The sequence below is a fragment of the Chionomys nivalis genome, chromosome 9 (genome assembly GCF_950005125.1).
Source record: "Chionomys nivalis chromosome 9, mChiNiv1.1, whole genome shotgun sequence".
In the NCBI taxonomy this organism is placed as follows: Eukaryota; Metazoa; Chordata; class Mammalia; order Rodentia; family Cricetidae; genus Chionomys; species Chionomys nivalis.
The window spans coordinates 4,143,513-4,167,144 of record NC_080094.1 but is presented as its reverse complement, the minus strand read 5'-3'; the positions used below and the strand labels follow the sequence as shown (position 1 = coordinate 4,167,144).

The 23,632-nt window shown below is 48.8% G+C and overlaps 1 protein-coding gene across 1 annotated transcript in view; it reads left to right on the top strand.

Moving 5' to 3' along the window:
* Znf831 (zinc finger protein 831) overlaps positions 1 to 23,632 on the top strand; it is a 111,368-nt gene that overhangs the window by 23,777 nt on the left and 63,959 nt on the right. Inside the window, exons 2-3 of the mRNA XM_057781998.1 lie at positions 17,733 to 21,395; positions 23,330 to 23,469. Of these exons, the coding sequence (XP_057637981.1) occupies positions 17,769 to 21,395; positions 23,330 to 23,469 (3,767 nt within the window). The 5' untranslated portion in view covers positions 17,733 to 17,768. The remainder of the gene's footprint in view (positions 1 to 17,732; positions 21,396 to 23,329; positions 23,470 to 23,632) is intronic.

Below are 23,632 nucleotides of genomic sequence, written 5' to 3'. Positions count from 1 at the left end.
TTTCTTCCTGGGTTATACTGGGTGTTTGATCCCAGCCACCCTGCTCATGAGTCTTGGCGCATGAAGGATGGTCATGGTGAGTTCTAGGAAGGCTCAGCTATCTCTTACAAGGTTTCTGCCGCAGGTGAGGGTCTCACAGGGATCCTTAGCTGAGGACAGTAACTCTGCTAAGAGAGGGGGACACAGGAGGATTCAGAGCAGCTGACTCCATCCAGTTCTTTCTTGTGAGTCTGAGATGTCCCCATTCCAAGTTCCAGGATTCCCACTAACACTCCCCACCCCTGCCAATGCTCACATGAAAAGTTTGGCAAGACTTTGAACTCATCAACTTGCACCAGTAAATTCTGTTTGATTTTCAGCTATGTCAGCCCCACAGCTCCAAGAATCAAGAAATTCTTCAGGGCTGTCACGGAAGCTGTGTGACTTTCGGAGCATGACTTGAGCTAGAGTTAACGGAGCTGAGATTGTCATTTTCTCTGTGTAAGCACTCAGGGCCTCTTAGGAAAGTCCATTAATACCGCAGTCCTTACATGTGCCTCCACTGCCGTGTGCACGGCCATGCCACTCCAGCTCCCAGGCCACCTGCTCTGCTTGTCACTTTATCTCAATTGACCCCAGCTGACAGCTTGATTGATTTTGATGCCGTGGCATGCCAGGGGTTGCAAGACTCAAATTTCTCATTGGAAAGGAACTTAGCCATCATAAAGTCCATCCCAATATCCCATAGGAATCTGTCCTTGGGTCCGTGTATCCATGATCAAGTCTGGACATTCTGTAACTAATCAGAAGATTACAACCACCCTGGAAGTCATCTTGGGAAGTGTGACATAATGATGTGACAATCAGAGAACAGCTCTTAGTTGTCAAGGGGCTCTAGGCAGTACCCTGAAAGGGCACATGTGGGTGGTGGGCTTCTGACCTCTGGAGAAGCTGTGGTTTAGACTATCAGAGAGGGGTGCAGTTCCCCAATTTAAACAGATAGGGTTAGTCTGGGAGCTGGAGGAATGGTGATCAATGCATCTGGAAAGCAATCACAGCAAGTAGGTTTCACAACTACATCAGTGTTGTGGTTGTTGTAGGTATCATGTCAGGTACAGTTAGGTACAGCACTGTGTGGATTCAAAAACTATGGATAGAACATATTTGAAAAGGAGGTAACTCAGGAAAAAGAGGAAGTCCTTTGGGCACAGTGCCTAATAGTCAAGCACTAAGACATGACTTGGGATCCCCAGCTATAATTGGACATTTCCTGTCTCGACTGCCTGCTCCCAAATAACCAACACAGAGGCTTAATATTAACTACAAATGCTTGGCCAATAGCTCAGGCTTGTTACCAGCTAACTCTTACAGCAAGATTAATCCATATTTCTATTTATGTTCTATTTATGTTCTGCCACGTGGTGGTACCTTTATTAGCATGGCATGTTCATCTCCTGCTCCTTGTATCTGCCTAGTGACTCCTCTACTCTACCTTTCTTCCTACATCCTTAGTTTGGTTTCCCCACCTATACTTCCTGCCTGGCTACTGCAAATCATCATTTTATTGAACCAATTCAAGTGACAGATCTTTACAGTATACAAGAGGATTAATCCCACAGCACCCTTTGTATAAAGTCTGACACAGCAGCTTGTGCCTATAATTCCAGCCCTGGGGAAGCAGGGACAGACAGCTCTCTGGAGTTCACTGGCCAGCCAGCCTAGCAAATTGGTGAGCTCCAGGTCCAATGAAAGACCTGGCTTCAAAAAACAAGATGGAGAGTGACTTGGAGTGATGACAGCCAACTTCAGCCTATGGACTCCACATTTGCTCACATATGTATGTGCACATACACCAGGCATGCATGAAGAAAGTAAGAACTGGATCAGCAAAGACTTCTTCCTTCATGTCACCCTCAAACAAGACAGTGCAACATCCATTTACATAGTGACTACTTATGCTAAATACTGTAGGTCTTTTAGCTATGACCTAAAGGTAGCAATGGATGTGCATGGCTTTTATGCAAAGTGATACGTAGTCTACATGAGGGACCTGAGCATCCAATCCCTGTGCACACTGGGGATGACTTGGTCTGCATGTGTTAAACTTGCCACAGTGAGTGAGCATCACTGATTCTTTGTCAAAGTGTGGAAACCTCTATTTTTAATTTTTGTGCATGTGTGTGGTGCCTCATGCATGTGCATGCACATGTATATGTGTGAATGCATGTGCACATGCTATCATGTGGACGTGGAGGCCTGTGGTGGACATTAGGTGTCTATCTTTGGTTGCTCTCTGCTTTTATATTTTGAGACAATCTCTCACTGAACTGGAGTCTCATCACTTTTGGTAGACCAGTTGGCCAATGACCTTCAGGGATCTACTACTTATCCCAACCACCCTGATCCTTAAAGTTGGGGTTACAGGAACACCTTGCCATGCTCAATTTTAATATGTGATTTTGGGGAACTCAGCTCAGGTTTTCATGTTTGTACAGCATGCTTGACCCACTGAGTCAGGTCCACAGCCTGCCCCCTCTCTATGTCACTGTGTTTATTTTCTGCACATAGACTTAAAACTGTATCAAATCATATTCTGATGTCTTTACCATCAAATAGAATTCAAAAACTCAAAAGTAAATGTTTTACCCATACTTTTACTTCTTCTATTGTTTATTTCTGCAATTCTAAGGTGTTTCCCCCTTTCCTTTATTACTCATTCCCACTCCTTTTGAAGAGCTAGCCCAGTGGTTCTCAACCTTCCTAATGCTGTGTCTCTTTAACACAGTTCCTCATGTTGTGGTGACCCCTCAGCCATAAAATTATTTTTTTTGCTGCTTCATAACTGTAATTTTTCTACTGTTATGATATTCAGGATATCTGATATGCAATCCAACAGGTCAGTTGTAAGCCACAGGTTGAGAACCACTGCTTTAGCTCATTCCTTTATTTGAGGCCATCTTGATTTTTTCTTTGTGTGTGGAAGAATCACTGGATATAGGGATAGAGTTGGTTGTTTCTTCCTTTCACCCTGTGGAAAATGTCTCACAACTCCTGCTGGCCTCTGAAGTCTGAGGAATCACTCGCTGGCTAGCCCTGTCCCCTCCCCTGCTATCCATGGTAAAGGTGCTTCAGTTTGGTCAAATTTCTTCATCTTTAGTGGCAGAAGTTTGATGCTGGCATTCTTTGGGTTAGGGTTAGAGTAGGGCTAGGGTTTGGATTATGGGCTAGTTGTTATTTTTAGGCTTAGGTTTAGATTTGGGCTAATGTTTGTATAAAATGTTAGGTTAGTGTTCACTTTACTTTTTGTAGATATAGATTTAGGCCTTTGCTGTATTGGAGTTTCCATTATTCTTTCTTGAAAACTTTTTTTTTAATTTTTGTATTTTGAGAGATGATCTTGCCCTATAGCCCAGGCTAACGTTGAACCTGCAATCTTCCTGCCTCAACCTCCTACATGCTAGGATTACTGGAATTCACTAACAAGCCATTCGTCATTTTATAAGTGCATCTTTTTATGTGTGTGATGTTTATGTGTCTGCACATGTTTATATGCATGACTACAGATGCTCACATGCCAAGGAGTGCCTGTGGAGGTCAGAGGGCAACCTTGTTTAAGGTGGTGTCTGTTCTGTTCTTTGTTGCACTGGCCAGACAAACAGGCTCTCAACCTTGCAGCAATTCTCTTGTCTCTGCTCCCACCTTGTCATGAAGGTGCTAAGATGGCAGATGTGTGGCCACACCCAGCTTCACACGAGTTCTTTGGTGTCAAAATCAGGTCCTGATTGCATGGCAAGGACGTTCATCCACTCAGCCCCTTCAGACATCTTCGTATTTTGTAAGTCCCACTTTCCTTTTCCTGTTTTTCCAGAATTCTGATGTCACAAATGTCAGATCTTTTTAGTCTCCCGGGCTCCTGGCCCTCCTGTCTCTACTTCCTTATGTGTTTCTTTATGTTGTCCAAAGAGCTTTGCCTTGATTATCTTGTTTCCAGATCTCTAGTTCTTCTTATTACTTGGTCTCTTTTGTTTGCTGCTGAGCTCTAAAACTTTTGGTTATAGTGTTTTTTTTTTTCTGTTTTTCTAAAGATGACTGTTTTAAAAATCTTTGATTTCTTTGCCTGTCTTCCCATTTCCATGTGCTCAGGATTTATTCCCAAGTGTTCCTCAAAGAAGTGCAGTTAGACCAGATAATCGATGGTCAGATAGCTAATGTCACTGAAACAGTGCAGTTAGACCAGATAACCAATGACTGGATAGCTGATGTCACTGAAGCAATGCAGTTAGACCAGATAATCGATGGCCAGATAGCTGATGTCTCTCATCTTTGGCATTGTCTCTCTAGCTCTCTGTTCCCATTCACTTTGAGGTACTCCTGGGTCTTGATATGACTTGTGATCTGGGGGAGGGGGTAAATTCTATTGTTAAGAGCCTGAGCCCATTGAGCCCTCTGCTACAGCTGGTGTGACTGTCGCTTTCCATTATTGGCTTGATCAGGTCATGAAACACCTGAGCTCTTAGGAGAGGTCCTCTGGGCACACCTGTGGGTGCATTTCTAGAGCAGACATGGGAAACTCTGTCCTGTGAGCTGTAGGCCCAGACAGAAGTGAAAAGGAGGGAGTGTACAATACAGCTTCTGTATTGGTGGAGATGTAGGATCTCAGCCACACAGTCCCAGTGTCCTAACTCCCACTCCCTCATGCCCCCCCCCCCCACCGTGATGGACAATACTGTGGATCTCAGCCATAGAGTCGCAGTGCCATGACTCCCTTGTGCTCCCCCTGCCATGATGGATAGTACTGTATTTCACCTAGCCACATCAAACCTTTCTCTCAATATGTTGCTTTCAGTGGGGACCTTAGTCACAGCAATAAGGACAATGATAACTCCTGTCTTCCTTTGACCTGCAGGGGGAAGGGGTGGCAGAGATGCAGGCTCCTTGATCAGCTTCTCTATCCTCCTGCTGTGCCTTCATCCCTGCCTCCCTGTCTGAGACAGAAAGCCCTGTCTCGTCCCTGTCCCGTGCGACCTGCCCTCACAGTGCGAACACAGTGCAGTTACTCCCCAGTGGAGTTACCCTTGACAGTGGAAAGGAGTGGGCTCCTGAAGCACACGACAGTGTGGGCGAGTCCTCAGAGCATCGTGTCAGACAGCAGAGGCTGGGCTGAGCAAGCTCTGTCACCCGCGCCTCCATTTGCATGATAGTCTAGAAAAGGCACACTTTAGGCCTAGAAACAGATCTTTGGTCAGGGTTTGAGGGTTGGTCCATCATGGCAGGTAAGGCAGGGCAGCAGGAGAGAGCCACGGCTTGCTCACCTCTAGCTGAATCAAGAACAGAGAGAGATGAATGCTAATGTTCATCCAGCTTCCTCCTCTTTTCACCTGTGCTCAATCTGGACTGGCACTTTCTGCGTTCAGGGTATGTGTTTCCTCCGCAGTTAGTTCCCTGGAAAAACCCTCAGAGGTGCACCCAGAGATGCATCTCCCCTAGGCAGTTCTGAATCCAGCCAAACTGACAGCCACCCGTGCAGCTAAGAGCACTCTATGCTGGGAGTGTCCAGCCCCAGCCTTAACTGTGAATGCAGCCCCAGACCAAACCTTTAACATCATTCTAAGTGAGACTTGTTTGTTGTTTTAACTTGATTGCCCAGTTTCCAAGCATAGCCTCTGTAGGTGACAACATGGCCCAGAGTGGCCAAATATTTTTCTTCATCCAATCAAGGTGACAGTGGAATTAACCACAAGGGGTTAAGGCTTCTGGAACTCTGACTCACGCAGGCTTCAGGGACTTGTTCCTATCTCCCTTTGAACTCAGCATGTTATATGTTTGCTGGTTTCCTGGCAAATTATTGTAATTATATGAAACAATAACCATCCCCAATACAGCGCTCTGAATTACATTAGCTCCCAACTCTGCTTATAGCCCACGGCAACCGGGAGCAGCATCTTTTTATCTGACATGTTCTAGGCTTCAGGGACGTGTGGACAGCCTCCAGCTGGCCATGGGGTCTGGGAGGAAGGAGAGCAGCCTGGGTGGCAGCTTTGGTCTCAGCACCCTCTCCCAGCAAGTAGAAAAGCTTAAGACCTGCGTTTCCCACTTACCACTCAGAAAAAAACATCCAGGTCTGAGACCTGCCCGCTCCTTTGTCATTGAACACAGCACAGTCTCAAGCTTCTCTCACTTCAGGCCATTTTGTACATGGATTGGTTCTTCCTTCTTTCCTTCCTTTCCTCCCTCCCTCCCTCCCTCCCTCCTATCTTCCTTCTTCCTCTCTCTCTCTCTCTCTGTATCTTTTTTTCCTTTTCCTCCAAAGCCCCAGAGAATAGACTTGCCCAGAAAGAATTGCAAAATATATCATCTAGCATCTACAAATGTAGTTCCTTTAACTTAGAGGGCTAAGCCTTAGGTCCAAGAATGTGGTTCAGTGGAAGAGTACTTGCTTAGCATGTGTGAGGGCCTGAAATCCCCAGGACATGATATATTACATGCCTCAAACATGTGCAGCATGCTCCTGGCTTGGGGTCATTGCATTGCTGTCATCTGCATTTGGTTTCGGTCTTCCGTTTGTGTCTTCCCCCGAGGACTCATGTGTGTTCCTTTGTCAGATTTCCAGCAGGGTTATTTAGCTTTCTCAGTGAGACTCACCCAGTCCATTCCATGTAAAACTGCCGCCTTCAAGTCCTTCCTTCCCCGCTCACATTTCTATGTGAGACCTCATTCACCCCTTTCCCATGATGTCTTATTTTCCAACACGTTATATAATTACTTTTAAAAAGCAATGTCTTGCTGCTTCACTAAACACAAGTCCCGCAGTAGGAGGTTCTTTCATTTAGCAGTGTCCTGTAGTGTCAAGCCCCTCATCCTTAGCGCACCCTCTGCCCAGCAGAAACGGGATCCGCGACTGCCAATGCACAGGGCGGCGCTTTGCTCTCAGCCAGCATTCAGAGAACACCGCCGCAGAATGGACAGGTTTTTTGCAGGTGGAGGCTGCATTGGAAGAGTTGCCTGGTTTTTGTAAGTCACAGGCCTATTCGGTGTCCTTCTGAGTGTCACTATATTGCCACTACATCAACTCACTGATCTGAGAAGGCAGGAGTCCTAAGTGGTGCCAACTGATGAGCCACGGCGCGGCAGGCTCGGTGTGCCATAGGACCTAAGCCGTCTCCGTGCCACCAGCTCTACTGGCCCGTTTGGTGTCATGTGGCCTTGCTGTCCCTCTCTCTTGCTTTCTTCAATTCTAGCAAAATGTTTGGACCGAAATGGTGTCCAAAAGTATCTAAATAGGACTGGAGAGATGCTCAGTGGTTAAGAGCACTGGCTGCTCTTCCAAAGGACCAGGATTGAATTCCCAGCACCCACATGGCAGTTTGCACCTGTCTGTAACCCTAGTTCCAGGGGATCTGATTCCCTCAGATAGACAGACATGCAGGTAAAGCCACAATCTGTATTAAATAGATAAATATTTTTTTAAAAAAAATTTATCCAAGCATTGGGCAGGGAGATGCTTGCCATACTAGCAGGAGGGCCTGAGTTTGATCTCCACCCACATGTAAAAGCCAGGTGTGGTTACATGTGCTAGTAACCCCAGTGCTTGGGAGAGACATGTGTGTCTCTGGGGCACTCTAGTCAAACAACCTAGTCTGATGGATATGTTTCAGGAGAGACCTCAGCTGGTTCAGATAAAATGGGCAGCACCTGAGGAGCTATTTCCAAGCTTGACTTCCGGCCTCCATGTGTGTGTCCTTACACTTGCACACACATGAGCACACACATGAGCACACACACACACCACCACCACCACCCAAAAAGGAAAAAAGGATACAAGTGATTGAGTTGGATGGAGACAAAAAACCAAGGCAGGGAGCTCTCCTGATGTTAGTGCTATCAGCAGAGCATCCAAGGCCCTTGAGGAAGCAGGTGGGAAATCGCAGGCTGCCACACTGGCCTTGAGTTCCCACAGGCTGAAGGAACTCTGGCCAGGTTCATGCTGTGCAGAGACCTTGGGTAGCCAAAAAAGATGCACACTGTTATCTGCATGGTCCAGCTGGGGGCTCTCAGACCTGAGGTGCCTTCTAACATCCATTAGTTCGAGACCTGTTCTACCTGTTCTAGCAATGCATCCTGGGAAAGTGGATGTCAGCTGGTAGTAAGGCCAAGAACCCTTGGTCTGAATGACCCTTAATGCTCTTCAGGAGGCTGTCCTCTTGCAAATCATCTGGATATTTCTGTCTAGCAAACAGCCCCAAACATATCAGAGTAGATTGCCCATTTCTATTTGACCTGTGAATCTGTGGGGAAGGCCAGAGAGGCTTCCCCAGAGAGCTTTATTTTGTGTCACGGGACTTGTGGGTATGTCTGCTATGATTTCATGTGGCCACTTACCACCCAGTGCACTGGCCTGGGCCGGTTCTTCTGACTAAGGCAGGGCAGAATGCTTTCAGCATCTTCAGTCCCAGGCACAGCATCATGGCGTTCGTGGCCCACGTAGCACTGAGGAGTGGTAAAGAAGCCACCGTGTGTCTATGCCAGGAACAGCCAACCTATGAGGTGGGGATGGAGAAGTGGAGGTTGAGGCTGTTTGGGGCTGGCTACGAATAGTATATTTTTAATACTTTGCTTCCACCTGTTGAGTTTCTCCAGGATCCTTAAAACATTTTTTCATTGTATTTATTTGTTTGAGTGTGTGTTTGAGAGGGGCAGTCTCTTGTGTCAAGCTCAGAGGACGGTCATGTCTCTTTTTCTATCAAATAGATCCTTGGAATCAAAATCAGGTCATCAGGCTTGGTTGACAACAGGCGCCTTAATCCACTGAGCTGTCTCTTTGTCAATTCAACAGATGCAGTGAAGGCTTGTGTTTGATGCACACTGTGGCCTGAATACTTACGTACACTGGAGCAGCATTCAATGCGTGGGGTGGAAGTGGGGACCCCACTTAGGGAGCCTGGGACGACATCTCCTCCTTTCCTTTGGCTCAGTGCTCACTGGCTGCTAACTCGGGCAGTGCCCGGTGGAAGTGGCCGTCCCCTTTTTGTGTGTAACCCATGGATGAACTCCAGGGAGCTCAGTTTGCACTGTTGTTGTGCAGAGTTTGGGAGTTCAGGGGACTCAGAGCTAAGAACTGTGTGGCTCCTTGCAAACAAAGGAGTACCAGCCTCGAGGTGGCCGTGGTAAAACCGAGTGTCCTGGCAACCGCTAAGTGCAAGACAGGACCTCTGGGAGGCACCAATTTAACTCTCACTGGTCCCTAAGCCTCCAGAGACTTTCTGAGCTATGCAAGTCCATAGGGGCTGTACCAGTTACTTGTCTCTTTGAAGCAACAAAATGTCTGTCAAAAGAAACTTCAGGAAAGAAAGTTGTTTTGGCTCAACTTCCCTGTACTTGAGGGTATACAGTCCATCCCGGCAGAAAAGTCACAACGGCGAGAGCGTGAGACATTTGGTCACATGACATCCACAGCCCGGAAGCAACAAGAGAAGAACGCTGGTGCTCAAGTCTTTTGATTCAGTCTGGCACCCCATCCCTGGAGAATAGAGCCTCTCACCTTCAGGGGTGGGTCTTCCCACCGCAATCTGCCCAGTGTAGATACTCTCCTACAGAGGTGCCCAGAGGTTCATCTTCTAGGAAATTCTGGATCTTGTCAAGTTGATGAGCAATCTGAATGAACACAGGCCAAAGCTGGAATCTGAGCTTAGATTTTCTTTCTCAACTGAGCCCAGGACCCAGACCCTGTCTGCCTGCGGCAAAGCCTGCTGGACATCAGGGTTTCTCCTCCAAACATCTGCAACCCATTGTCCATCTTCACATGAGCCACGCCATTTGCACATGAGAACGAGGGAGTTGCTTTGTGCTTGGACTCACTCTCTTTCTGCGCATTGTGCCTTTGTAAACTCTCTCTTGGCCTGCCCAGTTATCTTAATTTGTTTAAGCAAAACATAATTTCATCACCAAACAGAATTAATTTAGGTGAAGCTGTAGTCTGACTCACAAGCAATTGAGCCTGACAGGTCCTGGGCATCCTTGGTTCTCATGTTCAGGGAATGGCATACAGAACCAGGAAGCCCCACCGTTAGACAGATTCTTCTAGGTTCTTCTTGACCATGAGAAAAGTTTCAAAGGTCCTTTTTCTGTGGGAAAATTCACACATACACGTAATTTAAGTTCCAAATTCACTGTGGGCCCTGGAAGGTCAAACACATGCAGAGGGAGAGTAAGAGAGAGGGGAGAAAGAGAGAGAGAGAGAGAGAGAGAGAAGGGATGGAGAAGAGACTTGCTCGCATACATGGCTCAGAGCATGGTGGGGGCGCTGTTTGTACAGAGTGGGCCTCCTTCAGGGCTGTGGACTTTTAGACGGCAGCAGAGCTGTGGAGGAAGGGTGTTGTCACCTCGGAGCCATGATCAGGATGGGAGGGGCCTCCTGGAAGAAGTGTAGCCAGCGGCCATCAGAGTGAATCCCTTTTAATCTGCAGCGTCTCCCACGGAGCAAACCAGCTCAGTGCCAGACATACAAAACCATTGCTACTACTGTGGGTGCTCAGAGAAGAGAAGAACTGAGGGTGTCACAGGTTAGGGTTCAAATTAGAGAAGAAGTCACAACCACATCCAGCAGCTCCTGACACACACTTAGAGCAGTCTAGCTGGCTGTTTATTTTAGTGGCCCCTCTACTGACAAAGTCCTGCAGTGTGCATGCTGTTGCAGTAAGGATGGATGCCAGTTCATGCCTTGCTTTCCTAAACATTGCCTGGATTTAAAAAAGACTTAGATGATAACATTTTGAGACCAGTTTTAGGCCAATTAAAAAGTGACTGGGGAAACGGCTGAGGCTGGGGAAAGGCTCCATCAGTGATATACTTATCGCAAAGGCCAGGGAGCTTGACTTTTGAATCCCTAGAACCTACATCTAAAACCGGGTGTGATGGTACATGTTGGAAAATGAGATCCCACTTCACAAAAGCAAAAACAATTGAAAACTGAGAAGGGAAGCCTAGGGAGTTCGGAGCTGCTGTGCTGAAGTCTGTCCTTCATGCAGTTCCTCCTGCTACTAGTGTCCTGTGTTAGTGCGGTACGTATGTGACAGCTGGTAAGGCCAGGCTATGTGGCAGAGGTCCATGCTTACCTGAGAGCCCACTCTTCCCATGGTGTATATGGCTTTGTTTGTGTTTGCACATGTGGAGGCCAGGGGTTGATGTCAGGTGTATTTCTTGGTTTACTGCCCACCTTAAATTTTGAGGCAAAATCTCTCACCAAACCTACGTCTCACTGATTTGGTGACAGCCTGTCCAGTGAGCTCCAGGGATCCTCCGGTCTCCACCCCCAGCCCTGGTGTTGGGATTACAGGTGGGCTCTGCCATGCCTTATTTTTAAGTGGTTTCTGGGAATCCAAACTCTTTACGCTTTACGCTTGCAACAGCAAATGCCTTATCCACGGGGCCACCTCCACACTCTGGGTTTTGAGAGTGGTCGGCCTGGTACCCCTTGACAGTATCACACAGATGGTTTCACTGCTGCAAATGTCCTTTAGGCCATGTCTGTTCATTCTTTCCTCCCCTCCAACTGTGGCAAGCACAGATCCTATTTCCTACAGTTCTGTTTGTCCTAGAGTGTCTGCAGCAGGAAGCGGCCTGTTGAGCGTGGCTTCTTTCACTTAGCAGCACACACCGTTGCTTGTGTCTCTTCGTAGCCCGATGGCTCATTTCTTCTTATGGATGAATAATGCTCTATTGTCTGGCTGTGACAATGTCTGTTTATTCTTTCCCACACTGAAGGACATCTCAGGTGCTCCCCACTTTTCACAGTGATGAATAACCAACGTTAATTATCTGGGTGCCAGTTTTTGTGTGAATATCAAGTTTCCAGCCCATTGTGGAAGGATGAGTTTTTGTCCCTGAAAGTCATGGTAGATGCTATGTAACATAAAAGGGGTGCATCCTGTTCACGCTCTTGGGTGTGCCATTCCTTCTTACAAGGGGTCTTCTGGCAAAAGTGGGCTTTAAGCAGGAAGGAAAAGATATCAAAGCCGAGTGTGCTGACCCAGTGGCCGAGCCGGTGACTGGGGCACACATATGGGCTGGAATTAGCTAGTGTTGTTTCAGAAGCTACTACCTCTGCATCCAGTCCCTTCCAACATGCTTCCATCAGTGGGTTTCTCTGCTGCCTCTCTTGCATCTCACCTTGACTATGGATTCTGCAAATCCATCTGGGGTTTCATTGAGTTTCCTCTCTGCCCTGGCCCACTGAGGGGGCTGCTTTTGCTACTGAAGGCTTTGGAAATCCTCATTCCTTTCTTCTACATGCCTTCTCTTGGAACACCTCTCCTCCATAAAGCCAAGTGTTTCTACTGGAGAACATGATCCTCGGTGGGCAGGACAAGGGTGTGAGTCCTGTTTTCTGTGTGACAGCCCTCAACATGACAACGGGGTGAACACTTGACCCTGGGCCAGTTGGGATGACAAGGGACTCTGGATCCTGCTCCTGCTTCCTCTCAGTCACTGTCAGTCCAACAGCAGCAGCACCACTGGTCCCTCCTTGGTTAAAATCAGCTGTGTCCCGTGTAACTTTGCCTGGGACAGGAGCGCCTGTCTCCCAAGAGGAGGGTATCATTTACTCGATCACAGCAGGGACCGGCTATAATTACAGATCAGGCTTGAGAGAAGAGAGCTGTAAGGGTGGCAGGTGGGTCTGCAGCATTTCAAAGAACTGAGCCTCCTACCCACGACAGGCAGTTCTGGCTGCGATTTTTGTTCTCCCTGGTAATGGGCTTGTGTTTGCTGGAGCCACCTGTCACTGGGCTTCAGCTCCCCGGGTACCTGCTGAGAGCCCGCCCTTCAGCAGCAGGGATACAGCTCTGTGGGAGGATACGGGGTCTGCGGGTTATTCCCTAGCAGAGCACTCTGTGGGCTGCCTTCCTCTTCCCATCAGGACACTTGCTGCTCTGTGCAAACTGCCTGGCATGGGGTCCCACTTACCTCTCTCTCAACTCCCCATGAGGCAGGCTGAGGTGGGAAGCTCTCCTCCCTTCCTTCTGGCTCTCCTCCCTTCCACTTCCTCCCCACCCACCCACTGAAACTATCAGAGAAGCATTAGTTAGTCCCTCGGTCTCTGCTTCCTTCCTTAGGATTAGGACTCAGAACTCCAAGTCCGCCACAAGGACTCCAATAGGAGCCTCACACATTATCTGGGTGCCAGTTTTTGTGTGATGTCCCTTGGGCATCATTTCAGAACCAACCAGGCCAGCCTTGCCTGCTAGGCAGGAGGGACTCCAGAGCCTGCTACAGGACCCATGTGCCAGGTGACAGTGTCAGCCCAGGGCAGTCCGAGGCAGCCAGCCCCAGATTTGTGGGTGTCTGCCTTGGTTGTCCACAGTAGGACCTGTGGGGTGACGTACACTTGGCAGCCTCCTCCGCTTCAGCCTTCCTGCTCCTCTTGAGGGTATCATGGAATTACCTTCCCTTGGGAACTACACTAGAGACGCATCCCAGGAATGAGTGGGGACTGCTTGGCTGAGGGATAGAGGAAGAGACAAGGGTGGGAAGAACCATTGGGTAATAGTTCAAAATATTATGCTTTGTTACTGAAAACACAAATGAATCAAACTCTTATCCGTGGTAGGCACAGATAGCATTCTGTGTTTTTATGTAGATTGTCTCATCCACCAGTCCTGGAGGCACACATCTGTAATCCCAATATCCAGAGTGCTGAGACAGGAGGATAGTAGATTCCAGGTCAGCCTGGACTATGCAGCAAGACCTTAACTCAATATTAACAAAGGAAGGAAGGAAGAAAATGAATTAAGTTGGGCATGGTGGCACATGCCTGTCATCCCATGAGACCAAGGCAGGGTGGGGTGGGGAGTTGATATATATGTATATGTATATGTATATGTATATGTATATGTATATGTATATGTATATATATATATATATTCAAAGTCAGACTGAAGACCTTATCTCAAAACAAAACAGGACAAAATGAAAGAAAACTTAATGAGCCAGTGAGCTTATTAGGGTTATAGAAGCATAGTGAGTTAAAGGCAGCCATACCATCAAAAGCCCAACCCAGCATGGGTGACACATGGGGGAGAGCCACCTCCCTAGAGCTCACGCACAAGTTACAGGCCACTCCACCAAAGAGTCTCCTCTCCCAGCACCTGTTACTGTGTGCATAGCTTCAGAGTAGGCCCTGGTGACTTCACCAGTGTTGGGCGAATTCTAATTGGTCTTAAGAATAAAAACCCAGAGTCAGATATCGGGTTAAATGCTGAAAGATCAGAGAAGTAAAGCAGCCAGCCTCTAGAGAGACTTTCTACCTCTCCCGAATCCTCAGACCAAAGGGGGCAAGACCCTGTCTCCACGAATCCTCAGACTGAATGCCCTGAGCTCCTGTCTCCTCTGCCTTATATTCCTCTCTCCATCCAGCCATATCCCTCCCTGTCTCCACCTTTCTAGTGCTGGGATTAAAGGTGTGTGACTCCCAAGTGTTGGGATTAAAGGTGTGAGCCACCACAGCCTGGATCCATTTCTCTTTTAGACTGGAACAATCTAGTATAGCCCAGGGTAGCCTTGAACTCACAGAGATCCGTCTGCCTCTTTCCAAATGCTGGGATTAAAGGTGTGCACCACCGCTGCCTAACCTTTATGGATAACTAGGGGCTTGCTCCACTCTGATCTTCAGGCAAGCTTTATTTGTTAGATTACAAACAAAATATCACCACACACAAGCCTTGAATCCAAGGAGCCTACTTCCTTCCTGCAGAAGAGAGTGTTTGAATTCAGAGAAATGAAGCCACATGGGGTCACTCCTGCTGGCCACGGTGTGTGAGGATTTCCCATCCTCCAAACCCTTGCAAAGTTCTGTTATTTTCAGTGTATTGCCCTTACTGTGCCGTGCTAGTGAGTTCGGGAAGTCATTTGACCAGTTTTTTTCCTTCCAAACTTGTTTTGAGACAAGGTTATCCTGGGTAGCGTAGACTAGCCTTAACGTTGGGGTCCTCTCATCTCAGCCTGGCCAATGCCTTTGTTCATATAGTTAATTTATTTATCTGCATGTGTGTGGGCATGTATTGTGACATGGTGCATGTATGGAGGTAATCGGTTCTCTCCTTCCACACGTGTGTCTCAGGAATGAAATTCACGCCGTCAACCTTGGCAGCAAGGGCCCTTCCCTGCTGAGCCATCTTGCAAGTCTTGCTCTTTTTAAAATGGAGTCCATTTGTCATTGAGTTATGAAATTCTGTACATGTAAGTGTGCGTACATGCCTGTGATCACATGTGTGCGTCTGTGTGAAGGTCAGAGGTTAACCCTGGGCATCTTCCTCAACCTCTTACCGCTTTATTTTTATTATTTTGAAGACTTTTTGCTTTTTATTTACCATTATTATGAGAGTGTGTGTATGATAAGGTACAGTGTACATGTGCCAGAGAGTATATGTGGAGACCAGAAGACAATCACGTGGAGTCAATTCTTTCTTTCTACCTTTGTGAGCGTTCTGGGGACCGAACTTGGGTCGTCAAGCTTGTGCAGCAAGCACCTTTGCCTTCTGAATGGTATTGCTGGCCCCTCCACCGTCTTATTATTTGCAACAGAGCCTCTCACTGAATGTGGAGCTCACTGATTTGGCTAGAATGGGCATCGAGCTCGAGGGATCTGCCAGTCTCTGCCTTCCCAGCTCTGGCATGGCAGGTGTACCATGCACCTGGCTTTCGCACAGGTTCTGGGTATCCAAGCTCAGGTCCTGGTGCCTACATGGCAGACACTTCCCTAACTGAGCCATCGCCTCAGCCTGAATCTCTCCATTGCACAGCCTTCCATTTTCTTGATAGTGTTTCTGATTCACAGATGTTTTAATGAGTCGATTTTTTCCCCTGCTTTTCCTTTTGCTGCCTGTGCTTCTGGCATCGTATCTTGGAGCTCTTGCCAAATGCAAAGTCCAGATTTCACTCCATATCTTCTAAGAGACTTACAGCTTTTGATCTTTCATTTATGCCTCTGATCTGTTTCTGAATTATTCTTTTTCAGATGGCATGAAGCAGAGGCCAGCTTCAGTTATATATCTAGCACGCACACACACACACACACACACACACACACACACGGCCTAAGGTTGTAATACTTGGCAGGTAACGGGGTTTGCTGTGAAAGCCCAGCATCAGTTCAATCCTGGGACTCACATGAAGGTAGAAGGACAGAACTGATCCCTCAGAGTCACCTCTGACCTCTCCACTCCTGCACACAGTATACACATGCACACACAGTAATGCCAGCTTTAAAAAACTGTATGTAGTTATAGTATCTTTTCTTTCAATATGATTTATTTCATAGCATATTTATATAATTTCTTTTCCCCCCATTTTTAAAATCAGGGCTTTGTTATTTAGCCCAGGTTGACCCAGAATTCCTGATCCTCCCGCTTCGGTCTCCCAGATGCCGGGCTCACAGGCATATAGCACCCTATCTGGCACGATTTGATTTTAAGTAAAGCTAGCTTGCAAGCTTCCTGAAGCTCTCACGTGGGTTTTCTGAAGTCAGTGCTGGCTCAGGCTGGCCCTGCCACCCCAGCACTTTAACCTCCTGGGGCATCGGCAACGTTCAGAAGACTGAGGTTGTGGGTGTCCAGAGGAACTCTCAGGAGGGTGGTACAATGCTCACAGAAACTCAGGTAAGGGGTGGCTGTCGCCAGCCCACCTAACATTTCCCTCCAGTCTCTGACTTGCCCTTCGTGACTTGAAGAACAGAACGTGACCTGGTGTTAGTTTATCTCCTCCTGGCCTAGTGACAATTCACTTAATCTCAACTGTTCATAGCAGGTCTTTGAGTAGAGACCTAAACTTCATCCGGAGGTTGGATGAGAGCTCCTTATAGCTTCATGAGAGAACCTGACAAGATCATCATGTTTTCGCATGCACAGACCCATCGTGTTTGGGGAGAAGCTTATACCGTGAGATTCATCATGCACTCTTTGGGCCATACTTCTGTGGGTCGAAAGAATGATACACAATTTTTCTGATATTCAAGTTTGTCTTAGAGTCCTGCATTTTTAGCTTCCTAATCTAGGAAACCCCCCACCAAGGTCAGTTCTGGTTCCTACTGTCGTCCTCTTGACTGATGGCTCAAAACCGCAGGGGGGGAAGGGTCTGGATCTGGACATTTCACAGATCTAGAAACATCCTCATAGGCAAGGAAGGGATTTGCTGCTGGAGTAGCCACTGTGGATCACTGTGGGTGTGTGTGACTTCTTTGTGTGTATGTGTGTGTATATGTGTATGTATGTATATATATATAGGGTGTGTATATATATGTGTATGTATGTGTATATATAGGGTGTGTATATATGTATATGTATGTGTATATATAGGGTGTGTGTATGTATATATATAGGGTGTGTGTACATATGTAGGGTTATTGTGGTGTGTGTGTGTGAAAGAAAAGAGAGAGAGAGAGAGAGAGAGAGAGAGAGAGAGAGAGAGACTGGGGATTCAGCTGAGAATCTTGTTACATGTGCTCTATCACTGAGCTACACACCCAACCCTTTCTGTATGTTTTATTTGGAGACAGGGTCTCACTCTGTCATCCAAACAGGGCTAGAATTTGTAATCCTCCTGCCTCGGTCTTTTGGGTAACTAGGTTTACTTTTTGGCAACACCTTTCTTAACTTGGGGACAAGAGTGCTACAGGCTTGTTGTTGGGGCTTATAGGGGTACTATAACACCTTCTGGGAGGGAGAAGAAAGACACCCGTGGTAAAGCGTGGGTTTCGTTCACAGGCTGACACCAATCCTGGCCCACAGAGGTGATGAGGAATGGAGGCTTCAGAACCTACCCACCCCACCCCGCCTGCCAGCGACCAGTCAGCTCCTGCTCCTGGTGTTCCGGGGGTCTCAGGTGGGCAGGCCTCACCTCGCCTGACCCTGGGTCCAGTCATCCTGCCGCCAGAACAGAGCCTGCCCCCAACTGTGTTCCTAAAGGCCTTGCCTGTCCCACTGTACCACACGGTACCTCCTGGGAGCCTCCAACCACGTGCGCCCCTGGTGACAGGCAGCCTGGAGGGGGCCAGTGTGCCCTTCATCCTCAGCCCCTTGCTGCAGCCTGAAGGGCCCAGTCCCACCCAGATGGGCAAGCCAGCCACCTCGGCCCTGACCGTGAACATCGTGGGCACACTGCCTGTACTCTCCCCGGGTGTAGGGTCCACACTGGTCAGCATGAGCAGGCTGAAGAATGCTGGGAAGTACCTGTGCCCGCACTGTGGCCGGGACTGCTTGAAGCCCAGTGTGCTAGAGAAACACATCCGGTCCCACACGGGGGAGAGACCTTTCCCATGCACCACCTGTGGCATCGCCTTTAAGACCCAGAGCAACCTTTATAAACACAGACGAACACAGACACATCTCAACAACTCTCGACTGTCTTTAGAGTCTGAGGGAATTGGGAGCAGCCTTCTGGGGGATGGAGATAGGACTGGAGAGACTGCCTCACTGGAGAGCAGGGGGGACGAAGGCGCGCCAGAGAGCACTCTTTCCCCTGGTGCCCACCCCACCCTCGCTACTAGGAACAGGGAAAGGATGGTAGAAGCGGCTTCCTCTCTAGGGGCCAACCTTGCCCACAAGGAGGCTCCTGTGGACCAGCCCCAGATGGTATCACCCGAGTTTGCACTAGTCAGCCCGCAGCCTAGGCGGAAGTTGCCAGAATCAAAGCCATCCTCCCTGCAGAGACAGCAGGAGACATGCTCAGAGAAGCCCTGGGACTCCAAGGCTGTGGAGGGCCAGCTGAGGAAGTGTGAGAGCACAGACTCGGGCTACCTGTCACGCTCAGACAGCGTGGAGCAGCCTCCGGTTGCCTCCAGCCCTTTGCACAGTCTGTCGGAGCACAGTGCAGAGTCTGAGGGGGAAGGAGGGCCTGGGGGCGGGTCTGCAGGCAACAGGGCAGAGCAGGGAACACAGGGATCCAGCCTGGAGCTAGAGAAGAAGAGACTGGAGGAGCGCATTGCCCAGCTCATCTCCCACAACCAGGCGGTGGTAGACGACCCGCAGCTGGACCACGTGCGGCCCCGCAAGACTGTGCTATCCAAGCAGGGCAGCATTGATCTGCCCATGCCTTATACCTACAAGGATTCCTTCCACTTTGACATCCGGGCACTGGAGCCCAACCGCAGGAGGGCTGCCCTCAGCCCAGCTCGCTCTACCTTCACGCCCCTGGAGAAGACCAGACCCCTTTTCTTCCACTCTGTTCCCACCCAGCTCTCCACCACGGTGGAGTGTGTCCCTGTCACCAGAAGCAACTCTCTGCCTTTCATTGAGGGTTCTAAGTTGTGGCCAGAGTCACGGGACCCGCAGGATGCCTTCCCTTTGATGCAGAAGTCCCTGAGCCCCAGGCTCACCCCAGCCCGGCTGGGGGACCGCCCAGGACTGACCTTGACAGGCATCCCCAGTGGTCACCCTCGGGCCCTGGTGAGGCAGGCTGCCGTGGAGGATCTGCCCTGCACCCCTACTAGAGACCCCTCAGCTGTTGCCGAAGACCCAGATGGAAAGAGATCTGTGGTAAAGGAGGGGATAGCGTGCAGGGGCAGGGCCAATAGGAAGTACGGCCAGAAGAAACAAAAGATGTTCTCTCAGGAGAAATGGCAGGTGTACGGGAATGAGACGTTCAAGAGAATATACCAGAAAATGAAGACCAGCCACCAGGGAGGACAGAAACACAGGGACGTGAAGCAGGGCCAGGCGTCGGAACTGGACCTACCCTCCCAGGAAGAAGTGGTAGGGGCTGAGGATGCAGGCCTGACTCAGGACAATAGGGTCCCTGTCCTTGGGGACGCTACAGTAGGGACAAAGCCAGGACCTCTGGGAAGTTGGCCGTCCCTGGAAGGCTCATTGGAGACCGAGTTTCCTAAGCAACTGAAGGCAGTGGCCAGAGCCAAGTCGTCTCCCACCCTTGGCAGCACAGACGCCCTTTGTCTGAACAGTAAGAGTCCTCTGCTCTCTCCGCATGGGAAATCAGACCTGGGAAGCCAGTTGCCTCCAGAGCCTGTGCGTCTCCAAGGAAGAGACTTAAAAGCCCCTGGGGTGGCTTTGCCAGACTGCATTGGGGAAGTTACAAAAGAAACCTGCCCTGGAGACCAAACTCTCCTCAGACAGCCCAGTGGTGGGTCTGTGGGCCTCCAACTTGTAGAAGACAAGTTACCCTCAGAGAGAAAGAGACTGAAGGTGGAGGGGCTGGACCACCAGGAGCAACCAGGGCCTCTGGAAGCTGAGCCCTTGGGTAGCTCTGTTTGGGCTGACTCCCAGCCACCCCAGAAACAGGACAGTACCTCTGAGGAGGTCCTGAATAGCTCAAATGAGGGTATCCAGCATGTGACAATGGCCCTGGAGTCTTCTAATGCCTCCTCAGCTGTTGCTGCTGTCGCCCTGAGGTGGCCAGGGCTAGGGGACAAGGATTCCACATTGCCTTCTGTACCTAGGACTCCTGGGCTCCACTCCCTGCTCCCTGCCCAGCTCCAGGATCCTGGCGTCCCTGCTGCTGTGTCAAGTGGCTCCTTTGCTCCTAAGTACCTGCTCAGGTTACCTCAGGGAGAGAAGCCCTCACCACAGGTTGCTCCAGGGCCTGGGAAAGGTTCAGACTCTCTGTGTACAAGTGCACAGCCTGAAGAACAGGCCCTTCTTGCTGAATCAGAATTGGGAGTGAATGAGCCACCTAGAGCATCCTCAGGCCCAGCTGAGGCAGGTGGCAGCCCAGAGGACCCTAGCTGGTCCAGGTCAATGGATGGAAGAGAAGAAACACAGACAGGAAGAGAGAAAAGAGACAGGACCAATAGCAACATCCCCACAGCTGAACTCTCCTCTGACCCCAACACCGGCACCACCCAGGAGACAGCTTCCGTCCTGCCTGCTCACACATGTGACACTCATGTGACCAAGGGTGTAGTGAATGAGACCGATGCCATCTATTGCCTTTGCATAGACAGCACACCAGCAAAAGCTAGAATATACGACAATCTTTTGAACCCTTGGACATCGTCCCAGAAACTGGGGTCACCTAAGAATGCCCTAGAAGGTCCTTCTTCAGAGACCAAGGAACGGCTGCCCGCCTGTTTTCCCTCGCAAACGCATTATTTCTTCACGTCTTTCACAAGGCCCCCGGGTTTACCCCTGGGCCAGCAGAAACTGGACTTGTCACACCATGTAGGGACCCCCAAAAGCTGTGAAGCCCCAAGCTCCTTCCCCTCACTTAAGGCAGAGCCCCAACTCACCTGGTGTTGCTTGAATAGCAGCCTGGCCCTGCCTGCAGAACAGCAGAGAGCAGCTCCCAGGGACTTGGCTTCATGCTCACCTGATGGGAGCCTCCAGGGTAAGAGCTGCAGAGTGCTGCCTCCCAAGAGCAGTGGAGGAAGGACCAAGACAAGCCAAGGAGGAGGAGGGACCACGCAGGCACCTGAGGTAACACTGGGGAAGGCTGGGGACTTGGACAGTGTGAGAATGAGACATGGAGAGGGGGAGGGAGAGAAGGGGTAAGTAGCAAGGGAGAGAGAGGGCTAATGGATCTATCCCTGTGGATAGTACCACCATTGTGATATTTTCTGTCCCCAAAGGAGACTAGGGCTGCCATATGTGGAGCGGGAAGAAGTAACGGTCCTAGATAGGAACAAAACTAAATAAATTCACAAAAATAAAATGGTAAAGAGCTGTTGTACTAGGGTCTGGGTCATGGCTGAATCAAAGTGCTTGCTTTACAAGTTTGAGGACCCGAGGACCTACATTTAAAAAGCCAGGCATGATGGTAGGCATCTCCAATCCCAGCACTGGAAAGTAGAGACAAGAGATCACTGAGGCTGGCTTAGATTAGCCTCAGTTGTGAGTTCAGGCCAGCAAGAGACCCAAAACACAAGCTGATTGACTCCTGAGAGAAAACACCCAAGACTGTTGTTCTCTGGACTCTACATGCACACACACACACACACTCACACACAGCATCCAGATAAGATATTTGCAATTAGACATAAAATTTCATCTTTTCTATTCCTGGTAACAGGCAAAAATAAAAAATAAAAATAAATCACACTGCCTGCACAAAACTCTCTAGGTCATCTAAGAATCAAAACTATTGATAGAGGAGTTAATTTCATTGGTTAAATAAAGAAACTGCCTTAGCCCTTTAATAGGACAAAAAATTAGGTAGGCAGAGTAGACAGAACAAAATGCTGGGAAAAAGAAGCCGAGTCAGTGAGTCGCCATGATTCTCCCACTCCAGACAGACGCAGGTTAAGATCTTTCCTGGTAAGCCAGCTCGTGGTGCTACACAGAATATTAGAAATGGGTTAGATCAATATGTAAGAGCTAGCCAATAAGAGGCTGGAACTAATGGGCTAGGCAGTGTTCAAAAGAATACAGTTTCCGTATAATTATTTCAGGGCTTAAGTTAGCCATGCGGGCGGCTGGGTGCCGGGGATGCAGCCCTGCCGCTCCACCAACAAACTATATTTTAAAAAGAAATTTTATTTTCAGTTATGTATGTGGGGTAGGTGATTCAAAGGTCATCAGTTTCTCTGAGCTAGAGTTGCCAGCAGTTGTGAGCTCCTTGATGTTGGTGCTGGGACTCAAATCTGGGTTCTTTACAGGAGCAGCAAGGGCTCTTAACCACTGAACCATCGCTCCAGGAACTGAAAACTCATGTTGACAGGACACTCCAGACAGAACCAAAACGGAACAAAATGAGTAAAACTCTTAAATGGAGAAGCTCATTATCTCAGGTGTGCTGGAGAAATGGCTCCACTATAATCACAGGAACCAGACTCAGACCTAACTGAGGTTTTTAGGAACAATGATAAAAGGAGAAAGTGATAAAAGTTCGAGAACAGTCTTACCAGGGAATTAAGCCATGAGTTTATGGCCCCATCTGACAGCACCAAAGTTTTATCCTGTTAGGTTAGGTTGGGAGATGACAGAAGCATTGAGGCCTCAGTCCTAACCAGACTTTATGGAACAAAGACAAGGATGGGACCCAAGACTTGCAAGTAATCTCCAGGGGCTGGAGGTGGGGATTCAAGGTCTGGTTTAAATCTCCTCTCTCCAAATTGTGGGGATTGCTGAGGTGGATGATGCCAACTATGGCACTAGGTAACTTTCCACTCACATCAAAGGTCCAGTATTTCCACTGGAGGTCCAGTCTAGCCATGGTTCTGGAAGGTTCCATTGTGGCATATGACTAGTTGCCTGGTAAGAATGTCTTACAGGTTCAGGCCATTTGGTACTATAACATTTTGGTGCCTTAATTTCCATAGATAAGCATCTTGTCTCTAGAGAGAGAACTCATCATGGTGTCCCCAAAACAAGGGCTTTGAATGGCACAATGACAACATGCCTGGTATTTTCAGCTTTCCTACTCAACAGTCTCAGGAACGAGGGCCCAGGACCAGGTGTCCAGTCCACAGTGGAAGAAAGGACTATACCATAGGAGGGTAAAGATATCTCATGAGATCAACAAGAAGAAGAAACTGAGGCTTCATTCCAAGAGGTAAGATATGTGGCTTCCTCTTCCCCTTCCATGCTGGCATGATGTCAGGAACCCAGGAACTGAATGTGGCATTCAAATGGCAGCTCACCCCCAGAGGGAGGCTCCTATTCCATTGGTCTGGAGTTCTGTGGCTTCAGATCTGCCTCTATTACCCATAGCCTAC